The sequence below is a fragment of the Mytilus trossulus genome, chromosome 7 (assembly GCF_036588685.1).
Source record: "Mytilus trossulus isolate FHL-02 chromosome 7, PNRI_Mtr1.1.1.hap1, whole genome shotgun sequence".
In the NCBI taxonomy this organism is placed as follows: Eukaryota; Metazoa; Mollusca; class Bivalvia; order Mytilida; family Mytilidae; genus Mytilus; species Mytilus trossulus.
In genome coordinates, this window is record NC_086379.1 from 82,415,568 (window position 1) to 82,440,696 (window position 25,129).

General features: G+C 30.4%; 1 protein-coding gene across 2 annotated transcripts; it reads right to left on the minus strand.

The window, feature by feature from the left end:
- Nucleotides 1-596: 596 nt before the first annotated feature.
- On the minus strand, nt 597-24,650 carry LOC134725987 (5'-3' DNA helicase ZGRF1-like). Of its 2 annotated transcripts, XM_063590335.1 has the most exons (24): nt 23,156-24,650; nt 22,594-22,732; nt 21,044-21,136; nt 16,704-16,846; nt 15,825-16,013; nt 14,888-14,984; nt 14,327-14,473; nt 13,857-13,971; nt 12,506-12,590; nt 12,068-12,117; nt 11,800-11,867; nt 10,971-11,130; nt 9,899-9,976; nt 8,405-8,491; nt 7,475-7,523; nt 5,609-5,686; nt 4,959-5,060; nt 4,443-4,526; nt 3,788-3,916; nt 3,245-3,456; nt 2,633-2,755; nt 2,118-2,227; nt 1,622-1,780; nt 597-1,032 (listed from the first exon to the last, which is right to left on the minus strand). In XM_063590335.1, exons 1-24 carry the CDS (start codon nt 24,629-24,631, stop codon nt 797-799), a joined length of 4,209 nt encoding a protein of 1,402 aa, XP_063446405.1. In that variant the 5' UTR covers nt 24,632-24,650; the 3' UTR covers nt 597-796. The 2 variants fall into 2 exon arrangements, with proteins under 2 accessions (XP_063446405.1, XP_063446404.1); XM_063590334.1 differs by lacking the exon at nt 11,800-11,867 and having other exon boundaries at nt 12,000-12,117.
- Nucleotides 24,651-25,129: the final 479 nt, after the last annotated feature.

Below are 25,129 nucleotides of genomic sequence, written 5' to 3' on the forward strand. Positions count from 1 at the left end.
GTCCTTTTTCTAAAAAAGATATTTTGGGAAGATACCAAAACCTTGTAAATAAATTCTGTTTCAGAAACACAGATAATGCACAATGATGTTCTTCTTTCTAAATTTTAAATTTTACAATGATGTTGAAGTATACATTGAAGTGGTTTATCATTTTAGTTATGTGTTACAGTGTTCTTTTATTTGTCTTTAATTCATTATAACTGTTAAGTCCATTTTTGGTAATATCAATTTGAAAGAGCTCAGTTCTTATGTATACATCCCGACATTGTGTTATTCTGCTATAGTAAATTTTGGTATTCTTGTCTTTTGTTTTTGTAAATGTGCTTTGTCTATATGCGCAAATACGAAATCTCAATCCTGGTATCTTTCCTATATATATTATCTAAAATAGCAATTTGTCCACTGATTCAATTCAACTGTTCATTATAAAGTTCAAGTTGAAATTGGAATCTGGTTTATTTCTGAGTATTTGGGACTAAACAAAACGAAAAAATATAAATATTGTGGATTTTTTTCAGAAAAGCAAAATTATACATTTCTATAACAACAGACTAATAATTTAATCTTATTCAACAATAATCCATATAAAACAACATTAATGTACAATTTATCATAGTTATTATCTCTAATACAAAACTTCATATGTATACAATATGACTTTAATGAGGGCCCAAGCTCCAATTTTATAAGCAACAAAGCTTATAATACAAAATATCTGTGGACATCCTGTATGTATTGTCTACCCTAATATACTAGACTTAACAACAAGTACTGTTCAATAGAGAACTTAGTTTCGTCAAGAATTGAATATATTAGGCAATTCTTCATCATCACTGTTAATGTTTTCATCGTCCTCCAACAAAGATGGGTCTATTTTTCTCCTCTTCCTCCTTCTACCTGGTACCTGATTAGTAAGATCCACCTTGAAGTCCATCTCTTCTGAACACTGGTCCCCTTTCTCAAATGATACAGGTTCAGGGACCAGTTGCTGTATATTCGAACTATCGGTTGATAATGATGATTTACAGGAATCTACAAAAATCATATTATTATACCTAATGATGTTGAACAGAAAGAAATTAACAAGACACTTTTTAAGATATCACCTATGTACAGTTATTTTTGTTAAAATTTTCTTACGAAACAAACAGGAAGCAACATAGAACATGTAGAATGTAAAACACTTCAAAATATGTAGTAAGAATATTTCAAAATGTGTCATACTACCATTGTTACTCTCCTACTAGTCTTTGTTAAATTTACTTTTCAAAAAATTGTGCAGAATTTATCTTTGTTTCAAATAAAAAAAATATTTGGCACAAGTAAAGTTTTATCTTGTCCAGTACTATTGACAAAATTTCACATAATTTTTCATTGCAAAAATGTAGGAAAATTTCCAACAACTGTCAAAGTCAAGGGAATATTTATTTAACCCTTTTTCATATGCAACCGGATGTGATGTACTATGATTTGGTGGTATTACACCTAAAACACAATATGTCCGTCTTGCTAACTGATGGTAGTTGATAACTGACTCTAGACCAGTATTCCAATTTTTATAAATATTAAACTTAAACTTAAGCATGAATAATATCTCTGTAGTAGCATTCTATAAATATACCTGTCAGAGACATTGGTGGACTACTTGAAGCATCATCTGTTAAAATAAATTGGTTGTTATGGTTACGTTTTTTCTTCTGAGAACTTTCCGTTGGTTTAGGTTCTAATTTAAATCTTTCTCTGATAATATCTGCACTCTGTAATCCTTGGGGACTGGAATCTATTAACAATAAAGTTTGTGAAGTTTTAAAATATATCTGATGGGCTTTTTAATGGAAACATGCTGCTATATAAAGACAATACATATTAGAATGTGTTGGTGTTGATATTGGAGTTCTTTAATGGGCAATTTTTAGATGCCCCTACATTGTAGCTGATAACTCATACAAAAGTCAAATTGAGCCACATTGACATTTTCAAATATTTAAAAAACTAACCTTACAAAAGGGGACCAAGGCCTCCCCCTTATACAGATTGTATGTGTGTACCTGCACATGTAGGTTTTTGTGTATAAGTGTTTGTTTATGTAACCAATACAGTTGTACATTGTATCTTACCTTTACATTGCTGTATAATTTGATGCCACAATTTATTCTTGGTCAGGTTATTTTCATTACCCACAATCAACAGATGATGTTTGGCTCTGGTCAAGGCAACATTGGTTCGCCTGTAGAAGAAATAACATTGCGCTGTTAACTGATTTCTTATTCAAGAAACATAAACTAAATACCATATGCTCAATTAAGATTTATTAAAAAATTCTCATAATACATTCAAAATTCATGTTGTCTTCAAAACTAAGTATGATGGCATACATTTAACCAAACTGAATCGAGTCTGATACAGATAAAATTTCAAATTTAAGAGGAGAGGCTTGCCAAGAGTTGGTAAATTTCATTTTGCATGAGATTTGGTAGTGAAATCTGTTACTCTAATGATTTTTTGACAATATGCAGACAATTTTAATCCTTCTTTCCGAACATCCTGCAATAAATGATGTATTCTTTCTATCTGATGTCATTAGACATGGTCTCCTTTTTCCAATAATACATTTAATAGCACTTCTCTTTACTTTTGATTATCAATAAATCCGACATTTCTGGTTCTGACACATGACAGGATGATCACATCTCTCTCTCCTCCCTGGAAGGCATCAACTGTAGAAACCATTACACCCTTCAACTCTTTACAGTTTCTGTCAAAATAAAAAGTTTGATTACAAATTATAGAAAGGTAAATATATATTACAAAGGCATTAGTTTTGTCCATATGGTCTGCCAATAGCTTTTCTTAATTCTTAGTTAATGAATCCTTGTAACTACACTGTGTACATTAGCTAATGTTGAAGTTAATGCAAATGTTAGATAAGCAAACCTTTACTAAGACAAATCTTATAATATTTGTAGCTTTCACCTTCTTCCCCTATAAGTCATCAGGAATAATCAATATGACTTGTTTTTCATCCTGTTTGTTGATTAAGTCTAAGGTTTTGTTCCTTCTTATGGACTTCCTCATTTCAAAATTTACCTTGTTTCAATATTTTTGTAATATAGATAAAAGAAGAAATGGTATGAGTGCCAATGAGACAACTCTCCATCCAAGTCACAATTTATAAAAATAAACCATTATAGGTCAAAGTATACCTTTAAACTGTGGTCTAAATAAAAGTTGATTTTATACTTACTTATTGCTGCCTAGTAAGTTTGTAATTTTATACATCTGAGATTTATAGAGGGAGATAACTCCAATCCTGTCAGGATCTACCTCTCTGTCAACCAATACTTCAATCAGAAAAATAATAAACTCAGCCTCTTTGTCATTGTAAAAGCTGCCATCTCTGTCATTGATTTCGAGGCCATCACATACATCATAAAAGCAAAGGGCAGGTAACTCATCCTAAAAAAGTTAGAGTATCATTCAACATTTAATCTTAAAAATTTCAAAGGGACTTTTTATCTGGTCAACATGACTATATATAGAAGCATATTAACAAAATTGAAATACATTTGAAGGCCCCTTGAATGGTTTGGTAGGACTATGAGAGCCATCTTGCGCATAAAACCCCCATGTTAATTTTCAAATGTTGGCATGTTTGGACTTATTATTTTGTCATTTGGTCAGATCTCCCACAACTCCTTTAAATTCATATTCAGAATAACTAAAGATACAAAACATTTTAAGTCTATAAATTTAACTAATTTTATATTAAGTATACATATATTCTTACCATGACTGGTTCCCTGTCCTCCACAGCTATTCCATTCCTTAATACATTATTATAAAACAGAGAGTTGGAGACCTGACTGATGTATGGATGACATCTGTACTGTGTGTGTAACATAACAGGACTATGACCCTACAAAATATTCAATAGATAATTTCTTACATAAACCTCTAATCTAGTTATTTTTATGAGCAGCAAGTATATAAATTTTATCAGGATCAGATTTTAATGGTTTTAATGTCACTGTTTTTTAAATAATAATTTCTATAGAAACAGAGATTGAATGAACCTTGCTATACTCTTTTATAAATTACAAACATTGTCAAGCTTAGCATACTCCCATTGATGGATCAAAGTATTAAAAAACCAAAAGTAGGTATTTAATAGATTTGAATAGCACTCACATATTATAGTGAAGCTGTTGACCAAATACATAGCTGACTATGGGGTATTGTTGGTTGTTGAAGGATGTACAGTGACCTATATTTGTTTATTTCTGTCATTTGGGCATCTTACCACATCTTTTTTTTTTATAAAAGTACAAAAGTACAATTTTTAAAAAGTTTTAAAAATATTTATTGGACATATGGACTGACTAGGTTATTGTGATACAGTCAAACTTCTAAATAGGGACATACTTAAACATAAGAGTAATTACCATAAGTGTGATTCTATCAAAGAGAGTCTGTTCCAGTCCATGTACTGTTGATGTTTCACTGCCTTGTATTGTAGGATCTAGTTGCTGGAAAGGAATTAATATGAATGGATACATTTGGAATTGATTACATACCATATATCATGTTAAATTCATTTTATAGCTTTTTTTAGATTTGGAACTATATAGAGCTTGATATTGGCTATTGTTGCTATTTAGATCTTTTTTGTTGATCTTGTGTTGTCAAGTTGCTGTCATTGATTTTAAACCTAATAACTTAATTTCTGTGTTATGGTATTTTTTCTTGCCTTAAATTAGTTCTAGCTACTTAATTCCTCTTAACCTTAAAACAAATAATATACCGATAAAACTTTCCATAGAATGTGACTTCTAATTATTGCTATTCTCAACCAGTCTCATTATTCTAATTAAGATAAATTTTGCATAAATCTATAAAATTACAAAATAACAAATATGATAGAAGATTGTATATGAAGTTTTCTGATTGAAATGCTCTACCTTGGGGTCACCAACTAGAACCAGTTTCTGACATTTGAACTTTGCCACAGGTAACATAGAGGCTGGCTCAGTCATCTGTGAACATTCATCCAACAACACTATCTGGAAATAAAAACAATTATCAAATAAATTTTTTTTGGTGGCTACCTTTTCATTTTAAAGCTTACTAGTCCTTGAATAATGTAAATTATGTATGTCTTACCAGAAAAAAAAGAGTAGTGGCTATGTGTTACAAATTCTCAAAACAAGTACAGAACACAATCTATTTTCATATTATTATCTCATTCCTTGAATATAACAGCTAAACAATAATAAGGTTAAACTATGATTTAACTTTTTTCAATATGTTTCTTATTTTTTTTGTAGTTTGTTTTTTAAAATACACAGTGTTTAACTTTAAAAGATCTAATTGGATATGTCATTGTAACAGAATAAATTTTACCTTTTTACATATAAAGGGATATATTGTTTATCATTTTCCTGCTAGATATAAGAAGATGTGGTATGATTGCAAATGAGACAACTTTCTTTTCAAGTCACAACTTGTAAACGTAAACCATTACAGTTCAAAATGGTCTTCAACACATAGAAATACAAAATGTATGAACAGTGTTATTATTCCTATATATATTAAGATTATATAAACTTACAGGAAACTTCATATCCTTGAGAGTATTAGCTGAACAGGAAGCACATGTTACTCCAACCACTCTCACTTTACTCAGTTTCTGTGAATTAAAATACAAATGATTAAATGAACCTCTTTCATATGCATGTTAAAAAAATCTTTGCAATAGAAATATTTGCCACTGGACGTTAAGCAACCAACTATCAATCAATCAATCAAAAATTCTATGCTATATATGGAATTTTTCAATTGTTTCACATTTGTCACTATGCAGGGTTTCCCCTGGGTCAATTATTTTTTTCGCCACCTCTTTCGCCAAAACAATATTTTTTTCGCCAAGTAACATAACTATATTTTTCGTTTAAAATTTTCTTTTTTTTTCTACCTCCCACCCCCACCTTTTATTTCTACACCCACCCCCCTTTTCCCTTAAATAAGGTGATTTTGCACCATTGTGTCTATCTGAAAAGCCAGTCAAGGTCGTTAAACACTTCCATATATTGTGTCTATGATTATTCTCTAAAACTTATTTCAGAGTCTACATCTATTGAATAAAAACTAAACATTAAATAAAAGGGAAAACCATTCATTGTATTTTAAACAGTTTTTCTAAATGAGGGGGCCACTATACTTTTAATAATAAAGAAGATATAAGTCCTGGAATATATAAAAATTAATGGCCATGTTTTGATTATATAATACCAGTATAGTTCGTAGGAAAAGTTTCTCTAAAAGAAAAATACTGGTGTGCCCTTATGTACTAAAGAAGTGGTTTTTACAACAAAAGAAAGCTTTGATCCCTCATTTCATTTGTAGTCATAACATTGAAGGGCTACTCTCATTTGAGAGGTTGTTCCCAACCTTTTGGATAGATTTCTTTATAACGACAGTTTTCTTTTCTTGACCATCGTAAATGAAAAAGTTGAGACGTAAAATTACGCTTGAAACACGCGTGTCACTCAAACGACTTTAAAGAAGTCTCTCTGATCAATTACCTATATTAAAGTCAAAGGATAATTAAAGTTTTAAATCAGAGATTTTTTCTTGCTTTTGAACATTTTTCGTCACAACAACAGCTTTCTTTTCTAAACTATGTTTACAAGGAGAGGAGACGTCAAAAGAGTTCTTCAAACACGTGCGTCGCAAAGTGGTATTTTTATGTGACATTTAGCGGAAACCATTTAGCCATATCATTTTGTCAAACAACTAAATCAACACCTTTATTAATTAGTCCTTTGTTGTCGATAGCTATAAAATGCAATCAGCTGATAATAGATTTTCTGTCCAAATTTTAATGAGGTCAAGGTGAATTCTGAGTATTGTCTAATCGGGTAAAGTCCGAGAAACTCGAAAAAAGTAAATAAACAAGATGAAGGAAAATAAATCTTTCTATATATTTCTTTCGGCAAATTCTTTCGCAAATGACGAATTTTTATCGCCACAATTATTATTTTTTCGCAAATTGCGAAAATGGCGACCGCCAGCGGAAACCCTGCTATGACTATTAATCAATAAACGCTTTACATCTATTCTATTTTCAACACCTTGTGATGTCACAGAAAAAATAAATCTAAATATTCATCATTAAGTAAAAGTACAAATATATTTCCTAGTCTTATCATTTTATTTGTATACAGTATAAAATTAAGGAGGTGTGGTATAATTACCAATAAGACAAGTATCGAAGTTAAAATGAACATGATGAAAGCAATCATAGGCAACTGTACAATGCTATCAATTTTTACCTTGAACAATAAAAAATTCTTTGAATTTCACCCTTGTAATATACTTACTGCTCTGAAAACCATTGATTTGTAGAACAGTAAGAAACACATATCCTTTGAACATACTTGTTATTTATTTCAGAAGTAACAAAAAGTTTAAATACCTTTTTATTTTCTCCAAGTTTGTGTTTCTCAATACTTTGTTTTACATTTCTGGAAGAAAATATATGTAAGAAATAAGTAATTAAGGAGTCATGATTAGTCATTATAATTCTACATTTTCAATCTCAACAATAAAGTTTATAATGTGATGGTGCCCAAATTGCACCTATTTTGGCATTTTTTTCACCTACATTTTTTTATGATCAAGATACAAATTTACATTTTGTGTTTATTTTGTAGCCTTCTTTATTATATATACAGGTACTTCAATTTGATTTCTAATATATATTTAGTCATAGAAAAATGGGTTTGAATTGACCTCCAAACTATCCATGATTCCTTAATGAGGAGTACCCAAATTGCATCTATCCTTAAATTCACATGATTAAAAATTATTTATAACAGATGTTTTGTTTAATTTTTTTCAAATATTTTGCACAATTTGACATTATAACAAGCTCACAATTCATTTTTTTAAAACTTAATGTTGTAACATCTTTTATTTTTTTTCATTTTTAAAAGATGACTTTTTATGAACATTGCGTGTTGGCGTTTTTCATACATTTTTCTTTTCCAGTGAAAGCTTCATCTGATTATTCAAACCATTATAAATTGTGAACATGTAGTGTATATTTGAATATATTCACCTTTTTTGTAAGATGTGTATAATGTCAAATAATCTAAATACAAATTGTAAAGTCTTGAAGAAAACTTTTAAGAATTTTTCAGCTGTTTATGTTGAATAGGTGTAATTAATGGTTCCCTTCATATAAACAAAGATTAGTCAGGGGGAAAAAACATGTTTCCCTGTGTAGTAAAAAAAGTTAATAATTATTGTTCCCTTTATATTATTTACATATTAATCTGTATTTTTCAACACTATAGAAATTATTATTGTTTCACTTTATGACTATAAAATTCAATATACTCACTGTTTCTCTGTAGCAGTAAGTTCACCACTACGTAACATCATTTGTAGATCTTTTAGTTCCTGACTGTCTGACCCTGTAGCATGTACACTATAATGTAAATGTTAATATGTATGTATATGTTCCAGACCATATGAGTATTTGGACCGTACGCGTACGGTCCGGACCGTATAAGTATACTCGTACGGTCCGACCATACGCGTACGGTCGGACCGTATGAGTATACGCGTACAGTCCAGCTGATTTTTTGGGAGCATATGGGTTAAATTTAAACAAATATTTATCAAAATCATTATTTTTAGTTACACAAATTGTTTTTATTACATGTATGAGGATAAAATGACTAAGCAAACAATTGAAATTAAATATGTGTTTATTTGTTTGTATGTAAATCTTATTTTGGTACTCAAGGTGACACTGACTTCCACAAAAAAAGTCATATGTTTTTGTTCATGCACATTGCTTTGAATTTTTTTTTTTTGTAAAGTTCCTTAATATTCTAAAATGTTTGTCCTCCCAGTCTAACTTTACTTCCGATAACTTCAATTTCAATTAGCATACTTGGCTTCAATGTATGAATTACTGAAATGCTAAATACAGGAGATTAATAGATTAAATAAACGTGATTTTTTTTAATAGTTATAACACTATTTTGTTTTATTTCAATAACTATTGAACTTTTTACATTAATTTGAGATATAAGTTATGTAGATCTGCTATATACATTTGTTTCTGATAAACGTGATCAACTTCTTAATATTAGTCAGACCGTACACGTACGGTCCGACCGTATGCGTATTTTGAAAATATACGCATACGGTCCAGACCCAGACCGTACTCGTACGGTCCAAATACTCATAAGGTCTGGAACATATACACTATAATGTAAATGTTTATAATTATAAACTTCTAAAACTTTCTGCTATATTTCCCATGATTCCGTTTCTGTGTGTGTTACATTTTAGTGTTGTGTCATTGTTCTCCTCTTATATTTAATGCGTTTCCCTCAGTTTTAGTTAGTTACCCTGATTTTGTTTTTTGTCCATGGGTTTATGAGTATTGAACAGCGGTGTACTACTGTTGCCTTTATTTTGCATAGTGTTGTGTACACCATTTTTTTTCTTTCTTGCAAATAAAAAGAATAGCTGATCTTCTTCAATGTCTTAGTTTGAAAAAATCTTTTTTATATAGATTAAACCATTGATTTTTTATGGCTTTACACTGTAATATTTTTGGGGTCCTTTATAGCTAGTTGTTCAGTGTGAGCCAAGACTCCATGTTGAAGGCTGTACTTTGATCTATAATGGTTTACTTTTACAAAATGTGACTTGAGGGAGGGTTGTCTCATTTGCTCTTGTAACACCTTTTCTTAAATCTACTTAAATATTTGTATGAAAATCTTACTTCAAATGAATGTAATTTACACAATAAAATTAATGTTCTACTTTGTTATGCTTTATTAAGAATGTTAAGTTTATAAATAATCAGATCACTAACCTGAAGGGTAATATAGGTTTGGATATTTTCTTAACGCTACCAACTCTTACAAACTCCTCAAATCCAATGGCTAATAAACTATAAATATATTGTATTTCTAATGCATTATTACAATAACAAGTGTTGAAGTCAAAAGTGATTTATACAAGACTTGTGCAATAAATAGGACTAAGGCTCAGAGATTTCAATGATTTTTTTTCAATTAATATGTGCCAAAATTGTATGGCATTTATTAGTCAGATAGAGAATAACATTGAAGTGTGCTTATTTCAATGTAATTTTTCACAATGTTTAACAAAGCAATTCATGAAAACTTCAGCTGAAATATATGTCATAACATTCTCTTTCTTAATTACCTTCTTATACATTATTATTGCCCTAATCTTATTATATATAAATACTATAACTTTTCTAAGACAATATATGAAAAGTTAGATACAAAAATTGCAATTTTATTTTCCAGAAATTTACTTGATTAAAACTTGAAAACTCATCTTCGTTAGCCAAGGGTTACAATACACTTCCATCTTCTCCCCCCCCCCCCTTGGCAGATTAAGCCAACATTTGTAATAACAATGGTGTGCCATCTATAACAGTGGATTAAAGTCACACCCATCCTGAATACATTATTCTTGACTGATGGTAGCACTTGAACTCATAATTTGGAGGTAAAAACACGGTAGATCTAGATTCTACACACTTGGTTAATGAAAATATATGTTGACATTCATGCATTTGTGCAAGAATCATACATAGGAACTGCTATTAGTCGAGTAAAAACATTCAAATTGTCACTAAATATAGTTGTATGTTTAGGGATCTATAGACTTGTTGCACAATAAACATGTGGCAATTGTTTACATACACTTTTTACATCTACACATGATCATGCTATAGGGGCTTTTTGATTGGATGCATCGAGTATCAACTGCAAACAATGAAAATCATTACCTTGTGTCTCCAAAATTCTATCTCAACCCCTTAAGGGTGGAGAGTAGGGAAGTGGATCGTAAACCTTGGCTATCGAAGATGTTGACAACTAAGTAAACTCAATAACTTAGTTAGTCCTTACCCATTGAGTATTCTGTCTACTGCAACATTAGTGGTGGATGCTATTAGAAGTTTCCATGGAAATGGTACTCCAGGGGTGTATGTATCATTCCTCTCAAATAGCCAAACTAAAAATACCACCACTACTGACAACAGGAAACTTTTACCTGCTCCAAACACACCTGGAAATGTACAATGATATGATAAACTAAAGAAGAATGTGTCAAAAGTCACAAATACTCCAGTACAAGCTTGCTTATAATATGTTACATATTTTTTAATCTTTGGTCAGTAAACATTCTGGCCATTCTAATTAATGCTCCTTAACCTTTAGTAGACATACTAGGTATAAGTAAGATATCTTTTTGTTGGTCAGTAACCATTCTGGCCACTCTAATAAATGTTGTAGACCTTTCAATCACCGACCATTAGTTAAGACAAACCATGTATGAGTAATGTATCCTTCTGTTGGTCAGTAACCATTCTGCCTACTCTAATTAATGTTGCAGACCTTGCAATCACTGACCATTAGTTATAAACTTAAGACATACCATGTATAAGTAATATATCTTTCTCTCGGTCAGTAAACATTCTGGCCACTCTAATTAATGCTGTAGACCTTACAATCACTGACCATTAGTATAGACATACCATGTATAAGTAATATATCTTTCTCTCGGTCAGTAAACATTCTGGCCACTCTAATTAATGCTGTAGACCTTACAATCACTGACCATTAGTATAGACATACCATGTATAAGTAATATATCTTTCTCTCGGTCAGTAAACATTCTGGCCACTCTAATTAATGCTGTAGACCTTACAATCACTGACCATTAGTATAGACATACCATGTATAAGTAATATATCTTTCTCTCGGTCAGTAAACATTCTGGCCACTCTAATTAATGCTGTAGACCTTACAATCACTGACCATTAGTATAGACATACCATATATAAGTAATATATCTTTCTCTCGGTCAGTAAACATTCTGGCCACTCTAATTAATGCTGTAGACCTTACAATCACTGACCATTAGTATAGACATACCATGTATAAGTAATATATCCTTCTCTCGGTCAGTAAACATTCTGGCCACTCTAATCAATGCTGTAGACTGATCCTCATTCAGTTTATACTGATCTATAAGTTCTTCTACTTTCTCATCCTGAAATTATGTAAACAAAGATAAATATGTCCTATTAACATTCTTTTAACATATATTAAAAAGGAAACTATTTCATTGATATATTATCAAAATTGAATATCAACATCATTGCTACTAATTTTGTATTGTGTAGAATTTGGCACTGATATCAAGTTAACACATTTTTTTTTTCTATTTATCAAAGATTTTAGTACATGTATTAGAAACAAACATATAAAATGGATTCTACAACTATCAAAAAGAACAGTAAAATGATTAAGTACGCCATCATTTATCTAACTTCTGCTTGATTCAGACACTTACTTGTTGCCCCTATAATGTCTTTTGGTTAGTTTGATAATTGCTTGCTGTTTTATTGAACTACACACCTCCTAACATATGTACTTACCACATAACTTTCTGGAACATAAATATTGGTGTTCTCCGACACTTTTAAAGGAGCAGAAAATGTGGAAGAGCTTCTTTCTGTATTGCTTTACAAATAGAAAATTAAAGTTCTATTAAAAAAAATTGGTTCAACTATTACTCTTATAATCTACCGGTCACCTAACTAGATGTGGCTAAATGAAACTGCATAACTGAAGAAAAATTTTATTAAAGGAGTTAGTTCGGTAAGTGCCATATTTGGCCCCAATTATAAAGTTCATGGTGACAAGACAATAATTGTTTTAAGTTGCCTTAAAGACATGTGAGAAAGTTAAACAGAGCTGTTTTTGTCAAAGTTTAATTCTAACACATTGATTTTTACATCCCAAAAAGGTCAAGATAAGGGATTTCGGTGAAATTTGACAAAATCAGCTGGATTTCAACCAAATAAAGGACCAGGAAACATAGAGCCCAGGCGTCGACAAGCTTAATATTAAAAAAAGACATGTTAAATGTCTTCACAAACATTATTTTAAAAGATCTTTGTTGTCGACGTATGCGCTCTGTGTTTCCTGTCCTTTTCATTGAAAAATTTATCTTGAAAAATCAATTTGAGTACAACTTGTGACATCATAATGAAACGCAGAAACGTAAAATTGTTCAACAAAATGGCTTATATCCCATCTAGTCACAGTATTAGCTATAGTTTATCGTGATATTGGTAAAAAAATCCGAATTTGAAATTTACACTAAAAAAGGGGGGCCATTTTAGGACCTTATCGAACATACTCCTTTTGACATTAGTTTCTAACCATCAAATTGGTATTTTTCCCAAACATATTGCAAAGCATTTTTGAACACTTATAAAGACTAAAATTGACAAAGTAATACACAAATCCTGTAAATCAGGTGAGCATAATCCTTAATAAATTCAATTCCATATTTGTGTTGATGATGTGTAAATCTTATACTTATTGTAGGCCAATAATTCTATGTACTTAGAATTTTCTCAAGCACCAATCTGTTGCACAAATGCTTCAATATATAGATTATTTCAGAGGACTTTATTACTGTTTATTGATAGTTTGCTGCATGGCCCAGCATAAGACGTTCCGTATTCACTAAATATGATATTTTTATTCTACTCTGACATGATAACTCTAAGTCAACAGTTATACAAGGAGACTAGTCACCTAACCATACCCAGTCATATCATTCTGATTTAGTCAATAGTTCCAAGTCCTGAATGCCATGTCTATGACAAGAATGAAGCACATAACATTAATTTAAAGTTTTATATGGCTTGGTATTGCACCAAACACCTTACTGAACCAAGCAAAAACACTTATATCAGACCACTGAAGTGATCTTACCAAGCCAGTAAGGACTGTAACACAGGAACATCTGTAATGGTCACATTCTCCTCTAAGTTCACCAGATAACTTAATTCTCCAGACACATTCCCTGCTAGTATGGCATGACATTTCTCTGAAATCGTACAAAAGATATTGCTGTTGAAACTTAAACTAGAACTTAATGTGGCTTAGTAAAACACTACTGTACAAGTGTAGCTGATACTACATTGATTTCAAATTAGGACACACATTTCAAATTTAAGGAGATCATCTTCAATCAGAACTCATTAGTGGTACATACTAAGGATCATATTGTTCAAATTTTTCCTTGCAAATATCGGAATGCATTTATAAAATGAAAGGAGGCTGATAAATTAGAAATGTGTTTGTTTAATATTTATTTAGTGATTACTCGATATCTAAATAAAGAAAATTATTTTCCTTTCAAAAAAAGAAATAAAAACAAAAATTTATAAATTAAAATATACCTCCATTTGACCAGTTAGATGGACAGAAACTAGCTATAGGTTCTATCTCCACCTCATTGCCTGATGTTGGTCCATAATATGTACTCTTACACAGGACAGTGGATGAAGGACGGAAGTCAAGATGTCTGGATATAATCCATAAATCATCTGTAATAAAATATTATGGTGATATATATTTCTTCAAATAACATAAATAAATTTGTTGTTAGTAACTCTTCGTCTGAGATATAATAATGAGTCTAAAAAATATAATTAGTTGTTCTACTTCTTAAAATTTAGCAGCTTGTATTATTCATCCATGTCATCTAAATTCTGGTTGAAAGTTGTCTCATTGTTTATCATACCACATCTCCATTTTTTTCAGTTCAAGTAAAGGATGTTACCTCTTTACTCATTGAATAGTATATAACTTAAACATGAGTGCAACCAAAACAGTTATATAAATAATACAACATCATCTTTGCAATAACAGAATATATGTATCTCCATTTATTTTCTTCACTTTCCACTATAATCCATGGTTATCTTTCCATCATAATTCTATATGCCTCTTTTGTTTACCTTTTGAGTATAAACCTGAGTTATCTTTCTTTGATAATTGTATGTACATCTTTTTCTTGCCTGTAATATCCATACCCATCCTCTGTTTTACCCAATTCTGCAAAAAACAAATGCAGGTTTCCTTTTAAGAATATATACTGTGCAAGGAACACGCACATACAACTTCTTAAAGTAAAATTTCGGTCATAAATGCACTCTGAAAATTCAAAATCTTCAGTTACTTACTGGTGTGTTTCTCTGAAATGTTATATTTTCTATTGATTACCTCCCCTAGTATTTATTGGCGTGTTTCTCTTGAAATGTGTCATGTTTTCTGTTGATTACATCCCCTAGTACTTACTGGTGTATTTCTCCTGAAATATGTCGTTTTTTTCTGTTGATTACCTCCCCTGGTACTTACTGGTGTGTTTCCCCTGAAATGTGTCATGTTTTCTGTTGGTTACCTCCCCAAGTACTTACTGGTGTGTTTCCCCTGAAATGCATCATGTTTTCTGTTGATTACCTCCCCTAGTACTTACTGGTGTGTTTCCCCTGAAATGTGTCATGTTTTTTGTTGATTACCTCCCCTAGTATTTATTGGTGTGTTTCTCTTGAAATATGTCATGTTTTCTGTTGGTTACCTCCCCTAGTATTTATTGGTGTGTTCCCCTAAAATGTGTCATGTTTTTTGTTAGTAACCTCCCCTGGTATTTACTGGTGTGTTTCCCCTGAAATGTGTCATGTTTTCTGTTGATTACCTCCCCTGGTACTTACTGGTGTTTTTCTCTTGAAATGTGTCATTTTGTTTTCTGTTTATTATCTCCCCTGGTACTAACTGGTATGTTTCTCTTGAAATGTGATATTTTCTGTTCATTACCTCCCCTTGTACTAACAGGTACCGGTATGTTTCTCCTGAAATTCGTCATGTTTTCTGTTGATTAGCTCTCATAGTACTTACTGGTGTGTTTCTCCTAAAATGTGTCATGATGTTTTCTTGAGATTTCTTGATGAATGTACAATCACAGTAGAAATAAACATGATGACTTCTTATAAATGTAAAAATGGAGGTTGGGTCAGACATTGTTTGTTTGTCTATTCCTCCTTTCTTATTGTGTCCACCTCCTTTCTCATCTGACCACTGGAAAAACTGGGAAAGAAATCAATGAAAAGCTATAATTTTTTATTGTTATGTCAGTTGTAAGGAAAAGCAAGATCTAATCTTTTTGAATATAGTTTCTTTCAAAGGAACTTAAAAAGATTTACAATTTTATAAATAAAAATCTATACATCTCCTTTTATTAAAATACAATGTGAGTGGTTGATTTCAAGTGACATATATAAAATTGAAATCTGTTTGTTTCAATTGACATATATTCTTCTCTTCTGGCTTTTTTGCAAAACCAACATAAAACATTAATGTCCTAATTATATGTAAGTTCTATCATGCATTGGCAAATTCCAAACAGTACCTACGGTGTTAAACTGGTTAAAATATCTATCAAATTTCTTGCAAACTTTGGCATTCTAGTAACCCTTTTGATGTTGATTCTAAGAGAAATTGAGTCTGTGGTATTATACCTAACTTTTGGTAGCCTTATTTTGTTTTGATTTTTCCCATAAGAGTTCCTGTTAACAGTGACTTTAAAAAAAACTGTGACATGCAAAATCTAGAATTCTTTTAAGAATGATTAAGACCAAATTTGATGTAAATTTCCACATTAATTTCACAAAAGATTTTTATTAAAGGATAAAAACGTTAAATGACAAATTAAAGAAGACACTAGGCACCTAGTGATGGGAATAAGTCTGTTCTGAAAGGTCAGTTTTCTGTTTTTACCTTACATTGACTGTTCCTAGCAGCATTACAAGCATAGAAGAATCTGTTATGATTGGGACCAGATTTCTTAACTTGTATCATCTTTGATGGAGCTCCACATTTACAGACTGGGTTACTGTTTACTGTTCCTTTATTCTCTTTTCCTAAACATATATATTATTAATAGTGTTTATTTCAAAAGGTGTATCTAAATCTTTCTCTTCCACCTCTTAATTTTATTTTAGTTTCATATAGAGGATCACAAAATGGCAGTTTCTAATTTTCTTCAAAAATCATTCTCAACCCATTTTTTATATCTATTTTATATCATTTCAGTATCTACCGATATGAAAAGATATATAAAACTACTATTAAATTTAATAAAAATAACAGCTTCATTTTCTAGATATCTATTTTATTTTTAAGTTTTGTAATTCTTGACATTTCACAAAATAGGACAAAATTAAAATTATTATCCTCTATTGCATAAGTTTTATCTGCAGAACTAATTTGTGACTTGAAATTTGAGCTTGGAATTGAATACATATCCAATTAGTATTGTTAGACATGAACATCTTTGCAAGTTTGATAAGGACTGTCAATAATTTATTTCCCTATGTATCTTCCGTCCAAAAGGAAAATAATAACAACTTTTTTTTTTTTTTTTCTTTTTTTTTTTAATTTTTATTATTTATAACTTCCAATTTACAACATAATATACACAAATATAATAGCAATATATAATATATAAATCTATAGATATTATCTAATCAATACAACTGTCTATTAGGAAGCAATTTTTTTTTTTTTTTTTTTTTTTAAATACAAATATAAGATATAGAGTAAAGCAGTTTGAACACCGGAGAGAGAGAGGGAGAGAGAGAGAGAGAGAGAGAGAGAGAGAGAAAGAGAAAGAGAGTGAGAGAGAATAGTGTGATGAGTTTTCAATATAATTCATCTAGAAATTGAATTCTATTTTAGTATAGTAAATACAGCATTTTCATTTATAACATGTATAATATTGAATGTAAAGTATATACATTTTTGTATTTAACTAAGTAATATATCAAAAACATTCCATTCTCTGAGAAAATGATGTTCACATTTGTTTTTCATAGCAATATTTTTTTCCATTGCATACACATGTTTAATCTTTTCTTTTACTGAGTTTAAGGATGTATTCTTCTGACTTTTCAGTCTCGTTCAGTCTTGTTGAAATCTCGTTCTTAAATTATTTCCAAAACATATGATAGAAGTGGAAAATATCAATGAATTTTAAAAATATTATAATCAAACATAACTCTGTGAAAAAATTGTGCATTTACCATGAACGGTTTTTGAATAATCCAGTTTTCAAATTTTACGACCATTCAAGTCAGTATTTTTAGTCAAAATTTTGAGAAAATGGGTGAGGGATACAAAAAATGATTTTACAAGAATAATATACATCCCATCTCATTTTGGTCTTTTCAAATTTCTTAGATATGTATTTTGTCAATCATTTATAACAAAAAAGTTGAATTAATATGCATTTTGTTCTTTAAAATGAGAAAAATCATAAAAATACAAAATTGGCAGTATGGTAAATTTTTCACAAAAAAGCATCAAAATATGATAAAACTTTCTTATATTAACACCTACCTATAGTTTTTGTAAGTTAAATTTATTCAGATTGGTCCACTTCATCTTTATGGAAAGTATGAAAAAAAGTTTAATTGTGGAACTGTGATTTTTTTCACGATAATAGCCCAAAAATAGGTAAAAATCGATGAAAAGTGAGAAAATCATCAAAATTGGGCATTTTCAACGGGCCGTAGCAAAAAAACAAGCACACCACCATATGATTTTTTCTTCACCAATTGTTTTGTTACAGTCTTATAAACCTAAAAATCAGGTTAAGAAAAAAAGTTTAATTCTAGAAATTTTTGGCTCCTCAGAGGTGTACATCCTTTAAGATTTTTTTTAAAACATCTAGAATTATAAATATATTGCTTTATGGTAAGAAAAATAGTATTTTCTGCATTGCCTTTTGATATTTTTGCAGAGTTACCAAACAAAAAAACTTCTTGTGTAAAAAGTACACTAATTCCATTGGTCAGAAACCAATTTTCAATCTGTTCTAATAATAATTGTGTATGTTCACATTCCCAAAATAAATGTTCTAATGTTTCAATTTCTCTATTACAAAAAGTACAATTTGGATTATCATAAATCTTAATTTTATAAAGAAATTTGTTTGTAGCTAAGATTCGATGATTGAATCTATACTGTAGCCACTTGTACTGTAACTTAGTATTATTTGTGACAACAAATGGCAGTTTATAAATTTTTTTCCAATGATTTTGATCAAAGCCAAAAATTTCAGTCCATTTTAACTGACTAGTGGGAACACTTCCATTTTTATTTAAAACAATATACATATCTTTAGATCCTTTTGAACTTTTAACTAGCCTTTTAATAGCAGATGGAATTAAAGGTAGTTCTAATTTGTGATTTTTTCCCACAAATGATTTTGATGCTTGATGTATAGCAGATATAATACTATTATATCTCATGAAATTCACATTTATCTGATACATTTCTTCTATTTTTTGATGAGAGAAAAAGGTCCCATCTTCATTTACAATATCATTTATAAATATTATACCATTTTCAAACCAATCTTTATAAAAAATAGGTTTATTTGCTACCTTTATATTATTGTTAAGCCAGATTGGACTAGCAAGAAAGCATTCCCAACTGTCATATTCTTCTTTTTGTCTAAGAAGTTGCCATGCTTTCAGAACATCTTGCCAAAATTTATTTTTGATATGTTGTTGTAATTTTTGGATATAAACACTTCCACAACCATAAAATTTTTCAAGTTCTACATGAACATTTGACAAAAAAACATTCTGCCATTTGTTGTCTGATTTAAATAATCTCCTTATCCATGTACACTTCAGTGCTAAAATAAATGCACTAAGATTTATCATTTTGAGTCCACCACCTTCAATATCATTTTGTAAAACATCTCTTTTAATTCTATCAATTGGTGAACTCCATATAAAATTATACATAAGTTGAATAACATTTTTTAAAATATCATCACTTGGATTTGGTAAGGATATAAACAAATGATTTAAAATAGGCAATATCAATGTCTTTACTACAGTAATTCTACCAATAACAGTAAGATTTCGTTTTGACCATTGTCTTATTACACATTTAATTTGTACAATTTTTTCATCATAATTAATTTTTACAATTCTATCAAGATTAACATCAAAGCTTATACCTAATACCTTAAAACATGTTTCTCCCCATGTAAGGTTTCTATTTTGGCATAATACCTCATTACTATACTTTTTATTTCCTATCCAAATAACTTGTGTTTTAGAAAAAATAATGTTTAAACCAGATATATTTCCAAACCAATCTAATTCATTTAATGCTTCATTCAAAGATTCTTCTTTACCATCTAAAATAAGAGATGTGTCATCAGCAAATTGTGAAAGTTTGTGCTCAACTTGCGTAATTGTAATACCATTTATTTTATCATTATTTCTTAATTTTAGTGCTAATATCTCAGCACAGAGAATAAAAATATAAGGCGACAAGGGATCACCTTGTCTACAGCCTCGTTCTATAGAAAAAAATTCTGATAGATGTCCTCCCTGGTTAACAGCTGATTTGATATTGTTATAAAAAACTTTAACCCAATTAATTATTGATTCTCCAAAATTGAACAACTTCAAGACACTAGTTAAAAATTCCCAAGAAATCGAATCAAATGCCTTTTCGAAATCAATGAGCAGCAAAAGTCCTGGTATATAAATAATAACAACTTCATGTTTCAAGTATACATGGTCCGAGAAAACAATTAATTCGTAGTGCATTTCTTTTAGAACATAAATGAAAATTTAAAAAATCCCACCTGCGCTTTCTCAAAGAAACTTTTACTGTGTGTTGTACTACTTTAGGGACAAATTATATCAAATTTATAGAAAACTTCATCGTCTCTAACTCAAAATATGGACAATTTTATGTTTAGGGCGTCTTGAAATCTTTTGACAGCTTCCGAAGTGCTCATTTTCAACCTTTTTCAGCTGGACCAAATCATTACTTTCCTTTAAAATTCTGGACCCAAATTATTTTACAGTGTAATTTCATCCCCCTACTTGCAATTTGAGGCATTGAACATGGAGAAATAAATTTGGAAGGAGTATAAAAATTAATGGCAAGTAACCCACTGTCAACACTAGGGACTATATTTGTGAACAACAAAAATCAAGGGACGACAATGGTGGTCTCGGACCACATGCATTTATCTACTTCATAACCCTGTTAAATAACTTATTAAATTATATATATATATATACCTGGCACTGTTGGCAGATATGAAGTGGTATCTATCTTAGATAATGCATGGTGATACTTCACACCAAGGTCAAACAGGATAATGTTCAAATGTTCTGAAAATATACACACCAAGATCAAACATGATAATGTTCAAATGTTCTGAAAATTTACACATCAAGGTCAAACAGGACAATGTTCAAATGTTCTGAAAATATACACACCAAGGTCAAACAGAATAATGTTCAAATGTTCTGAAAACATATACACCAAGGTCAAACAGAATAATGTTGAAATGTTCTAAAAATATATACACCAAGGTCAAACAGAATAATGTTCAGATGTTCTGAAAATATATACACCAAGGTCAAACAGAATAATGTTCAAATGTTCTGAAAACATATACACCAAGGTCAAACAGAATAATGTTCAAATGTCCTAAAAATATATACACCAAGGTCAAACAGAATAATGTTCAAATGTTCTGAAAATATATACACCAAGGTCAAACAGAATAATGTTCAGATGTTCTGAAAATATATACACCAAGGTCAAACAGAATAATGTTCAAATGTTCTGAAAATATATACACCAAGGTCAAACAGAATAATGTTCAAATGTTCTGAAAATATATACACCAAGGTCAAACAGAATAATGTTCAAATGTTCTGAAAATATATACACCAAGGTCAAACAGAATAATGTTCAAATGTTCTGAAAATATATACACCAAGGTCAAACAGAATAATGTTCAGATGTTCTGAAAATATATACACCAAGGTCAAACAGAATAATGTTCAAATGTTCTGAAAATATATACACCAAGGTCAAACAGAATAATGTTCAAATGTTCTGAAAATATATACACCAAGGTCAAACAGAATAATGTTCAAATGTTCTGAAAATATATACACCAAGGTCAAACAGAATAATGTTCAAATGTTCTGAAAATATATACTCCAAGGTCAAACAGAATAATGTTCAGATGTTCTGAAAATATATACTCCAAGGTCAAACAGAATAATGTTCAAATGTTCTGAAAATATATACTCCAAGGTCAAACAGAATAATGTTCAAATGTTCTGAAAATATATACCACAAGGTCAAACAGAATAATATTCAAATGTTCTGAAATTATACATGATATATGCACCAAGGTCACAAACATGACAAAGGATAATGTTCAAATACTCTAAAATATATACAATGTCAAACAGAATAATGTTCAAATGTTCTAAAAAGATATACACCAAGATAAAAAAAAAAGGACAATGTTTAAGTGTTCTAAAAATATATACACCAAGGTCAAAACAGAATAATGTTCCAATATCTGAAAAATTAAACACCAAGGTCAAACAGAATAATGTTCCAATATTCTGAAAAATTATACACCAAGGTCAAACAGGATAAAGTTCAAATGTTCTGAAAATATATACACCAAGGTCAAATAGGACAATGTTCAAATGTTCTGAAAATATATATAAACCAAATGTTATAGAATATATATCTATGAATACTTCTACATGATCAAATTGGATAACCACATAAGGTGAATATTTGTCTATCATCATACCTTTTAGAGCAGCTGTAAAGACTTGCTTGTAGTTACTAAGGGAGGTAAATCTTGTAGGAATCTCCATCTCTCTAACTAGTTGACTATTTTCTGTTATTTCTTGTATACTTGGGAACTGTAAATCTGATCCTAAATTTCTCTGTTGAAATGAAGTAATACAAATTATATAAAGCAGTGGTTACATGTGGAAGAAGCAGTCTGTTGGTCATGCTTTTGTGTCATCTGTTTGTAATATCATTCACAATGTAAACAATGAAATGATGTTTTACCATATTTAATTATCATCTAAAAAAAAATCTAACAAATTATGACTGCACCAAATAAGGATAATCATTTCAACATTTTATTTATTTGCAAATTCTTTCTTCATGTTCACCCTCCAAAGAAATCAGCACAGCATATAGTCCTCTGTATTTTACAAAAAAAATCAAAAAATCAAAATCAAAAAGGATTACTATTACTAAAATTATATTGAAATATCTTGTCCTGAATGAAAAATAAACCACCTAGACTAATTTAAATAGAACTACTATTATTTACAAGTAGTAGCTATAATTATTACCTTTGTTCCTTTCAGCATACTAGAAGTAAGTTGTGGTACAGGACATTTAAATTTCTTTCCTGGATTGTAGTTATCAGTTGGAGTAACACATGTCACTGACGTAGATTCTACATTTGAAGGATTACCATATGAAAAGTTTGGACTATTTGTTCTAGTTATTGTGGATTGTGATATTTGTTTGCTTGCGATCTGATATCTGTTTGCTGGAGATAAATATTGCTTTTCCGATATATTCCTAGAAGGATTTCCATGTGAAAAGTTTGGACTATTTGTTCTAGTTATAGTTGATTGTGTATTTTGGTTTAAATTCTGATTGTTTGGTGATAAATATTGCTTTTCTGATATATGCCTAGACTGAAATTGCTCCTTTTTGTTTCGAGAAGTGCTTTGAAATTTCTGAGATGAAGTAACACATTCATTCTTGTTATAAGACTGGCTTTCTGTTATTGTACCTAACGGATTCAAATCTGAAAAATCAAATGTGTCACTATGTCTTTTTGCAGGCTGTAATGAGATAGTGTGTTTCTCTGCTTGATGAGACATGTTGGGCATGCCAAAACTTTCATTACATTTTGTCCAAGACCCCAATGAAATTACAGGTTTCTCTTTCTGGTCAGTCATTTCTGGAACAACTAAGGACTTGTCTTCATTAAATGTGTCATGGTGTTTTGTCCAAGACCCCAATGAAATTACAGGTTTTTCTTTCTGGTCAGTTATTTCTGGGACAACTAATGATTCATCTCCATTAAATGTGTCATTGTGTTTTGTCCATGGCCGTAATGAAGTTGTAGGTGTTTCTGATTGGTCAGTCACCACTGGGACACTGAATGACTGGTCAAAGGTTAAAAAGTCATCATCTTCATCATCAAACTCAGCATACTTTCCCCATTTAGATCCTATATTATCACTCTCCCTTGTTTCTGTTTCAGGATTTACAGTAGAACTTTTATCAAATGAATTCCCTCCAAAATTTATTTTATAAGATTCATTCCCTTGCTCATCATGTCTTATTCTATCTCTGTGTTGTACTTGGTTTTGTGTAACAGAGTTACTGAACCTGATTGCACTGGAATTGTACGGACCACTACTATTTTCATATTGGTTTTTGCATTGGCTATTCTCAGTTTTTTTTACATGATATGATTTGTGTTTTGTTTCCCAATTTTTTGAGCTACTTTGCAATGAATCTTGATCATTCTTTATAAATATGTTGCCACACTTTTGTCTTTGTATTAGTTTGTTTTCCCAGTAGGTTAATGACGGTGAACTCATATCACTATTACTTTCACTGATGTTTGGTACCACTGCAACATTAATGCTGCAACCATTGTCAACATCTGACTTATCTTGAAGTAAATTTGTATCAAATAAAGCTGGTTGTCCGCCATCATCATGTGATTTTGATTTGTTAACAGAACTGCTATTGTCATTTTCTGCCAGGATATCATCAGGTGCAGATACCAAAGGTATTTTCATTTTTCTCTGTTGACTAATGGTACTTTCCCCAATCTGTCGTAATGAACCCCTTTTTAAGATTTGATTACTGTAGGTGAGATATCTGGGTGACTTGTTAGACTCGGCAAGGTTGTCATAGTCCAAATAATCTGTATCTCCTGATACTACCAGTTCTTCTTGAAAAGATTTCCCTGATGCTGAAAGATGAAGAAGAAATTCTGTGTAGAGATAAAATATAATAGGAAACACAGGCTTATTTCTAATTCAAATAGCTTTTACAATTTTAAAATAGTAGGGAAATGAATATTTCATTGTAAGAGCTTCTTTGAGTAGGTGTTACTCTTTGTTATATGCATATACATGATATATGTAAATAAAATTTACTTTTTTACAGTACAAGATGGACAATATGATTCAAAATTATTAGTAACATTAACAAGAATGTGTCCATACTGCCCCACTCACACTATCATTGTCTATGTTTGGTGGACCCTTAAATTTGAGTACAAATTCTAATTT